At 35.2% G+C, this 9532-nt stretch overlaps 1 protein-coding gene across 2 annotated transcripts; it reads right to left on the bottom strand.

Annotated features, from left to right (window-relative positions):
• Positions 1-2079: 2079 nt before the first annotated feature.
• Positions 2080-4416, bottom strand: LOC107700152 (C-X-C chemokine receptor type 3-like). 2 transcript variants are annotated; one of them, XM_016501691.1, is made up of 3 exons: positions 4348-4416; positions 3451-3561; positions 2080-3372 (listed from the first exon to the last, which is right to left on the bottom strand). In XM_016501691.1, exons 2-3 carry the CDS (start codon positions 3484-3486, stop codon positions 2260-2262), a joined length of 1149 nt encoding a protein of 382 aa, XP_016357177.1. In that variant the 5' UTR covers positions 3487-3561; positions 4348-4416; the 3' UTR covers positions 2080-2259. The 2 variants fall into 2 exon arrangements, with proteins under 2 accessions (XP_016357177.1, XP_016357176.1); XM_016501690.1 differs by having other exon boundaries at positions 3451-3578; positions 4348-4394.
• Between the last annotated feature and the right edge of the window lie 5116 nt (positions 4417-9532).

The following is a 9532-nucleotide window of genomic DNA, read 5'->3' as shown; positions in this document are numbered from 1 at the left end:
TTACTGAAATAAATGAACTTTTCCATGACATTCTAATTTATTGAGATGCACCTGTATTGCATCACAATTGAACATGTAAAGTGCAATTAAGCTGTCTTCATACGCTTGTGAAAAAATCCCACTTCCCATTAAGTCAAACGAGCATGTACAAGGGCTTTGTAATCAGAGAGAATAGGAAACCTGCTAACCAGCTTGCTGATGATAATGGAATTGTTGTCCAAAAGATGTTCTTTTATCCATGTTAAAACAAGTACAAAATGCTGTCCTGCATTAACATTTTTTCCTATTGAATCAGGATATTTGGGTGATATAATGCTTGTCCCATTGAGTTCACATCACAGCAATGCTGTGCTACTTTATATTTCTATAATGGGGTCAGAGTTTGGCTATTTGTACCTCAAAGCAAACTGACATGAACTAAAATCCGCAGAAAGACAATTTTGAAGGTTACGAAAGCTGTGAAATCTACAGTGCCTTGCGAAAGTATTCATACCCCATTCATTTTTTCACAAATATAAATGGTACATAAATGGAACATATATAACTCCTGTTATGTTGCACAAGTTTAATGATAATATTCCTGATACCTGTATAAAGTGTAATGAGGCGAGAGGTACACTGTACCACTGTATATGGGAATGCGAGAAAGTGAAGTCTTTTTGGAAAGGTATAATTGATATGATTGACCAAATTCTATCAAAGAAATTACCACTGGATCCTAAGCTTTTTATTCTGGGTATATATCCTATCAGTCCTCTCTTACAAAGCAAAGAGGTCAGATTCATTGAAATGTGTATTTTACAAGGTAAACGAATAATTGCTCTTAATTGGAAAAATATCAGTGAGCCAAGAATTGGAAAGTGGATCAAAGAAATGGCGTCAAACATGTAAGATCACGTATATTGTCAAAAAGAAACAAAACGTTTTTGAAGATGTCTGGAGACCTTTTAGTAATTTCTTAAGGCACAATGTTAATGTTGGTAGCCTGCTACAACAAGCTCTGAGGGAGTAAGGTAATATCATGATCTTCTTTACAGACTTGGGAAACACTCTTTACTTGATTTAGGTATCTTTAAAATTTTATTTTACTTATTTATTTTATTTATTTATTATTATTATTTCCCCCCCTTCTTTTGTTTTGGGATGGGGTGATGGGAGGGAGAATTTGGTGTAAAATGTTTGCTGTGTTTACATGATTGTTACTTACTGTGTAATCTGCTGTAATATGCAAACTGAAAAAAGTAATAAATATATTGTTAAAAAAAAAAAAGATCTTCAAGTAATTTTAATACAGATGAAAATAGAGGTGAAACAAGAAATTGAAACAAGTAATTTCAATAGAGATGAAACAAAAGCAATTACACCTTTTGCTCTGGGTTTCCTTTGTGGCTGTCATTCTCAGAATTAAAATATATCTTCAGAGTGTCACATCCTCCGTTGTCTAGAGCTGAGGAAGAGTAATAAAAAAGTGACTCACACAAACCTATATTACAAGTTTAATGGAATCTACACTTTATCAGAGGTGGCAACACAGAACTCACAAAAATAACAATAGAAACGTTTTACAAAAATTACATTAGGAGGAAGCATCCTGTCATGTTCATATCTATTATGTACTGTATGTGATGTGTTATGCATTATATTATGTCATCTAATTAAAATATCAAACAACAGATTAATAAAATCATAAACAAAACTTAATTTGAAGTTACAGCGTTATTTATTAAGAGTATTTATAAAAAAGAAAGGTAAAGAAAGTGGGTGTGGTGTCTGTTTTCAGTTCCTGTTTGTGACACCAGGCCCAGACAACTCAACGGATGATTGTCACAATTACAGCTGCCACAAAGGCAGAATTGTTGATGAAAAAAATTCTACAGCATTTTTCTGAAATCAGCATGTAATGTTTGGAAAATATAAAAGATATAAAATATGAATATATATTCATATATAGAGCCTATAGCTAAAATGCAGCAAAATTGGAAAGAAATTGGTAAATTTTTGGATATTCTCCTTCATATTTAAAAACATGCAGGTAGATCTTTAATAATAACAACAGAAAATTGATGACAAAGTCTCCTCCTCCATCAGAATAGATGTTAAGACTGCGTTAGAAAATGCCTTGCTTAAAAAAAAAGAACATGAAAAAGTTTTAATATCTCTCAGACCACACAAACTGAAATTGTGGTTTCTTCCCAATTCCAGATAAAAACAACCATCACTTCCATTCTTGCACTCTTGTTCATGTCATTGGCACTCTTTTCAGGCCATGACAGAGAAGTACGAGGTATTCTCACTCTCCACCGAGCTGAATGATCCAGTAGGCCTGCGGGTTGATCCCCGACTGTTTGCCCATCCTGCTAATCCGAGGCACCCCTGGGGTCCTAGAGCAGCCTTGCACATATGGGCAAGCTCACGACGGAACTTTACCCCCACAAGGCCATAGAGTAGTGGATTTAAAGCACAATGCGCCAACCCCAGGCTTTCTGTCACAAAAGTGCCCACATCTAGCACCTTGTTGAGCGCGCAGGTTTTGACAATGACCCCAAGCATCTGCAAGCTGTCGGTCATCCGCAAGGCATTATAAGGTGCCCAACTGACTACAAACACAATGACCAATGAGATGATGAGCCTCAGCGAGCGCCGTTTCTGCCTACGCGTGGCGTGGCAGAGTGCTTTGAAAATGCGAAGGTAGCAATACAGCATGACCAGTAGGGGAAGTATGAATCCAATAATCATGCTAACCAGCTGCATGCCGATCTGCCATTGCTGGCTGTTCTCTTGAGAAAAATCTATGTGGCACATCAACCGATTTATGCCGTATACATTCACCACATTGCGGTAGTACACATCCACCATCGCCAGTGCCAGGCAGACTCCCCAGATGGTGGCACAGGCCAGCTGAGCGTGGCAGGTCTTGCGTCTCCAGCTGATGTTGATGGCATGTACGATAGCCAGGTATCGGTCAAAACTGATGCAGGCCAGGAAAAGCACTCCACAATAGACGTTTAGCGAGAACAACGCTCCAGCTATTTTACACATGAATACACCGAAGACCCACTCATTGATCCACTCGACGGCGAAAAACGGCAAAGTTATAGCCAGTAGGATATCAGAGATGGCCAAATGGAGCAGGAAAGTGTCTGTCAGTGAGAAGGAGCAGGGGCTGTGTCGAGACTGCCGATAGCGGCGGATCACGCACAGAACCAGGATGTTACCCACTAGTGCCAAGATAAAGACTAGGATGTAAGCCACGGGGGCAAAGCGACCAAGAATGTCCCATGTTTCCCTCAGACTGCAGGGGGCGGCAGCAGTGTCATCCTCATGTCCATTGTCATCATAGTAAGAAGTGTTTGGGTAGTCATAATCTGTGTACTGAAACAGAGCAAAGGACAATATTCTGTCAAATCAGATTGTTAACTTTTGTTTTTTTAGTACTGTCTTAACACTCACCTCTAAGACCTCTGCAGCTGATGTGGTGTCCTTCATGATGAGCTTCAGAGAAGTGAGACATACAAGTAAAATAGTGGGCACGAGATGCACTCGTCTTTCACGTCGTCTTGTCTATACGTCTCTCCTTTCTTACAGAAAAACAGAGGGAAAGAGAGCGATACGTCAGAACACAGAAACTGAATCCTACTCATACAACCACTGCAAAGGGGAACTAGAGGCTTTGTCCACAGGGAAATAAAACTGCACTCATTTGATAAATTTAGACAAAAACATGTTTTTGAAATCCCCAATTTGCTGAGAGCAGACATATTCAAAAAGTTTCTCGAAAACACCTTTACAACATCAAGCAAAGTTGGTTGTCAGATCTGAAAGTGTGTGAAATTAAATCTTATACTTTTTTAGGGTAATTTATAAAGGGTTCTTGGGGCAAAAGTGGGAATAGTAAAGTACAACTAGAGGGAACTGAAAGTGCTAAGAATTAGCATTGCATAAGTTTGGCATATACAATCAAACATAAAATAATAATAATAATAATAATAAATAGTTTCACCATTATCTGCCATTACCATATATTTTAATTATCTTGATGGATGTGGTGTTGTTACTAGTAAAATCATTGAGAAAAGACACAGAATTATTATTACTTGCAGTAACTTTAGATTGAATGTAAAATAGAGAGAATATTCTCATTTGTTGTAATTAATTTCAAAACCAATATATTTTCACACTGCAGTCAAACTGTTTAAAGTCTGGTTAATTATAATTACACATATTTCAAATATTTTCAGAAAAAGTCTATAGTCTAAAGAATCTATTTTTTAAAGAAGTATCATAGTTATATAAAGGGCTAACATTAAATATTAGAGTATAGTAGAAGTAAAAATCAAACTCTTGTACCTGTTCTCTCTGTGCTGTCTGTGCAGGGGTTGACTGGCCTAGATCAGATGATGGTCTGATTGTAACTGAATTTGTTCAGGAAACACATTTATCTTAGTGCTTTCTGACTTTTTTTTCTCTCTTCCCTTTTTGCTCTCTCCACAAAACATACTCTTACTGGAAATATTTTCAACATCACACATCGCATTAAAAGGTGCTTGTAAAACTAAGGAGAAGCGATTTTGATCAAAATATCTTCTCTTTTACTGCTCAAGTCTGTTTGATCTCATTTTTAATCTAATGATATTGTGATTCATCTTTCCTGTTGATAGACAGGAAGCCAATAACCTCAGTCTGTTCTAAACAAATTAGTGATACATGATGATCTGTTGTTTAGACTATTTACATTTGATCATTTCTGATCAAACTAACATGCAAGTAAGACCATTATATTTGTGAGGGTTATCTCAACAAAAGGCTGACACATAAGACTAGTCCATTTTAATTTATTTATATTTGCAGTATTTTTGATTTGGGTATGGTCAGTTTTAAACAACAACACTTATAATCTGGTTTCAGAAGATTTTAATTCACATCAAACCATTGGAGCCATAGTCTTGTGGCAGCATTCAGACATTTGAGTCCCAGCTCAATGTCCTGTTCTCTTTTACTCTCCTCCCTGTTTTTTCATGTCTCATTTATCTTGCTCTATGCAATATATGGCCAAAAATATAACTTGGGGAAAAAGCCAGTAAAGGTACTGTGACATACATATTGCTTTAATTTTCAAAGAACAGCTCTAATGTGTGTTGACACCTTCTCAGAAATTTAACCACATCCTATCTGGCCTCACTAATAAAAATTCAAAAGAACCACAGCCAGATTTTACTGTAAAGAGGCTAGGATCTTTATTTCAAACAAAAGCTTTAAAGGTGTCATGAACTGCCTCTGTTTTTTATTTTGTAGTTCTCTGAGGTCCACTTATAATATATCAAGATTTTTTTTTTACATCAAAAACATAATTTAGAAGTAATATGCTATTTTCTGTCCTGTTTTTAACCCCCCTCATCAGAACGAATAGGCGTGGTGGATTGTAGACTCAGAAGTAAATGCCCACTGCTATGACTGGCTTGTGTATGTTTGACAGCCTACATTCCTCATAGATGGACGCTGCTGTGATTTAGGCTAAAACTGCATAAATACTCATATCAAATGATCTGTTTGAGTGAGTAGCTGTTTTCAGACTAATGAGAAAGTTTTGAGTTCTGAAACTTACAGGATGTTTTTATAGTACAATGACCTTGTATATGTGAAAAGATCAAGGGAATTTAGGTTTCTCAGTTCATGAACCCTTTAAAAATATAGTATGCTTATCAGAAGTAAGTATTTTAACTCCAAAGTGAGAATTATGTATTGAGCAATGACTGCATGGTACAACCATATTCTTTATAGTGCTTGATTCTTATTCATGTTCAATTTGATTTTGTTTTTTTGCATTGTGGTTTAGATTCAGTTACAAGCTCCCAATGTCTACTGTATATAGATCAACGTGTAAAACCAGAGCAGTGTTTTTGTGTCTCAAAATATACAGACATTAATTTAACCAAGTCCACTTGTAGATATGACCTGAAATATTTATTCACAAATCTATTCATAACAATGTGTCTCCTGGATTGTGGTAAAGACATGTAGCTCAAGACTTTAGTCTCTTTAGACAAATGACTGACTACTTATATGCAGTTTATTAATAGACAGTTTCAAGTTGATAACTTTGGCTTACTTAATATTATTCATTAGGTTTATTGATGACTGATCACAAATCAACCAATGGCAACAATGACAGAATAATTTGTGACCTGCAATTAGCAATTAGCAGTATTCTCTCTTTTTGTCTGAACGGTATGTTTCAAGTCCAGCTGTAACCTGTGGAAGATTAACATCATTTATCACAACAAAATATGAGTAGATGGACATTTGCTCTATATTTCCACTTACCCATGCAGATATGTCAATATATTTATTCAAGTGACCCTCTTTTGACATATAGTCCAAGCAACTCAAGAAAAATTTTAAATCCTTTATACTTTATTATTTACTTTTTTTATTTAGTTAATGTCATTAAATTCTGCATCACAGATTAAATAAAGTTAAAATACAGAAATGTCCACACAGCTCTACATTTTAACAGTTGCTCATGTAACTGCACTCAGAGCTTCTTGTTTTTAATACTAATGAAACAAGGGTTGTGTTTCAGATCCGTTACTTGAACCATATCCAATACGTTTGAAACTGTGGAGTGTGATTTTGACAATAGAGTTGTGCAACATATTATCTTCAGGCATTGTGAAATGATGTGGCCTACACACGTATGTGTGTGGCTACAGAGACCTGAATAAGGAACTGACTGTAGAACTTGCACAATAGACTTGAAATATTCATTTAAATCTATGTTACGTAAAACAAAAACACACAGTTAAGTATGCATATGTAATATTTCTTCTTTTCACATATAGGACTAAATATGGTGCTTTAAATACAAAAATACAGCAGAGTATCTATATGTAATATTCCTTTTTCTGTTGTTACTTATTATGTATCTCTGTTTCCAGTACATAATTGTACCATGATATGCAACTGCAATCATGTCTATCCCCGGACTGGGCAAATGTCCACTGTCCACTTAATTTGATTAATTGATTGTGAAATGACTGTTTATGATTATGTGAACCGACTGTCTATTGTGTTACTGCGTTTGTACAGTGTCCTTGAGCTTGGGAAAGGCGTTATATAAATTAAACATATTATAAAGAATGAATAAATGTTATAGCAGTGTAATGCATTGGATAAGAAAACCAGAGACATGCCCTGATGTGTAAACAATGAAGTCAAACAGCTCAACAGATTCGCTGCACTATTATGAAACCGTAAGCCGTTTTTTAACTTACCTTTATCCTCAGCTGCTCTTAGATGTCTGAAGATGTGGCACATCTGTTTTAATAACGTAAAAAAAACTTTAATTATCAGCATCCTATTCATGCAGATTTTAACTGATCTAACAAATTATTTAACTCTTTGTGTATACTGTGCTCATATGTATGCACCTCAACACTCCCAAGTAATGACCTTTTTTTTTTTTTTTTTAAGAAAATACACCAAGACTTAGCCTAAGAAAACACTATCACACTTTGATTTTGGTATCATTCTCAGATTTCAACCAGAACATGGTCAGACTTGTGGCTTTGACTGTAGGTACCAGTGTCAAGTGTTCTTCCCTAGAAACATGTCTAAAAATTGTGCAAACAATACACTAGTCACATTCCAGTATATCTGAGCTTCCCTTTTCTGTTACTATAGTGTTTTGTTCGAATATGATTCTTGTGGCCAGTTACATTTAAAGTGTTGCCTTTGAAAGAGAACATGGTTAGGCCTGCAAATCAAAGTCTAAAAGTTACAGCAAATTTTTTTTTTCGGTTTCAGTTGTTTTGCTCAAAAAGGGTTAACAGGATGGTATCTTTGAAGGTTTGGTGCAGTTCAGAGGTTAACAGTGACTTTTTCAACCAGGTATGCTGAAACATCCAACTCTACATTGACTCAATGCATTATAGCTTAGAACTCAAAGACAGACTAAAATCAGAGAAAAAATAGAAACACCATGTCAGGTGTAAAAGTATGCAAATTTTCCTACATTATTTGTAAATGAAATTCATTCTCTGATCTTCCTTATGTTGGGTTACGTTAGCAAAAATTGTTTTTCTGCTTGAATGAGCAAATCAAGTAATTTTCTTGTGCATAAAATCGGTCATATATGCCAGCAACCTTATCAAAACAGCACAATAACAACAATTCATAGCAACAGAGTGTAGACACCAAGCAAGTGAGACATAGTAACAGGAAGCCTCTCCAAAGAAACAGGTGAGAGAGAGAAGATCTCATTTTAACCATTCTTTCTATTGCTTAGAAATGACATTTATGTTTTGCACTAATTAATACTTATTTAACCAATTAAAATATCTCTCTTTGCTATAACAGCCATCAAATGATAAATTAGTTTTTATATTCACAGCAAGACAATATTACTGTATTTTTAGCAACAACTTAAAAGTGTAAGTTGTAATTGTAAATCATTACATTGTACCTTTTGCTATATTTCTTTTGTCACTCAGTGATGCCATATCAAACAGAAGTAATGACTTCCCAGCCTCAAATGACTGTAACCAGCTACACTGTCTCTCACTGGAGCTCTGATGTCTGCGACTGTTGTGACGACTGTGGAATCTGTGAGTGTGTGTGTGTGTGTGTGTGTGTGAAGCAGGGAGATTCATTTATGAATGCAAATCCATTTTGCTTAAGCTAATGTAACAGTAATAGTGATCAGGGACGTGCACATACATTTTGAGGGGCGGGGGCTCAAGTGGAAAAAAGGGCACTTATATTTATTTTAATTTTTTTTCTAAACAAAACATTAAATATATTAGGGGTGTGCGATATTGACAAAAATATATCTCAATATTTTCTGAGATTTTATCGATAATGATAATTAGATGATATTTTGCTGAGTGTATTATTGTGCTGATATCTTAAGGACTACCGTGGACAGCTGACTCCTAAAGTTTTTGATATTCTTCATATTCTGTGTGGTGATCAGTTCACAGCAATGATAGAAATTAATCTTTTCCAATAAGTTTAAATTGATTTTTTACCTTTATAAAGCCCTTTTTTCTAAAAGTGTGCATCATCTTTTCAGTCAAATTCTTAAACTGAATCAGTCAATTAGAATAATAAGTCATTTGGGCTGTTACCAAGCAAATGAAATCAGTATTGACAAAATTAATCTTGCAATGCAGAGAAAACACAGAAGCTGCATCTGAAGTGGCATTTAGATGTATTTACACACTGTTTAATGCAGGACATGAATGCATTTAACCTGCAGTTACAAATGCATTAATACTGTTTTGATATTATAAACATAAAACGTTGAATACTGATATTTGAAATTATATATTAAAAAAAAGAAAAGATACTTTAAAGGGGTCATATGATGTTGCTAAAAAGAACATTATTTTGTGTATTTGGTGTAATGAAATGTGTTCATGCGGTTTAAGGTTCAAAAAACACATTATTTTCCACATACTCAGCCCTCTACGGACACCTTGGCAATTGAATCGCCATTGGCTAGTAAATTTTTTTGTTTACTCACCAGAATGAT

This window comes from Sinocyclocheilus anshuiensis, unplaced genomic scaffold (assembly GCF_001515605.1).
Source record: "Sinocyclocheilus anshuiensis isolate Anshui unplaced genomic scaffold, SAMN03320099.WGS_v1.1 scaffold955, whole genome shotgun sequence".
NCBI classification, from domain to species: domain Eukaryota; kingdom Metazoa; phylum Chordata; class Actinopteri; order Cypriniformes; family Cyprinidae; genus Sinocyclocheilus; species Sinocyclocheilus anshuiensis.
This window is presented reverse-complemented; position numbering and strand designations above follow the sequence as displayed.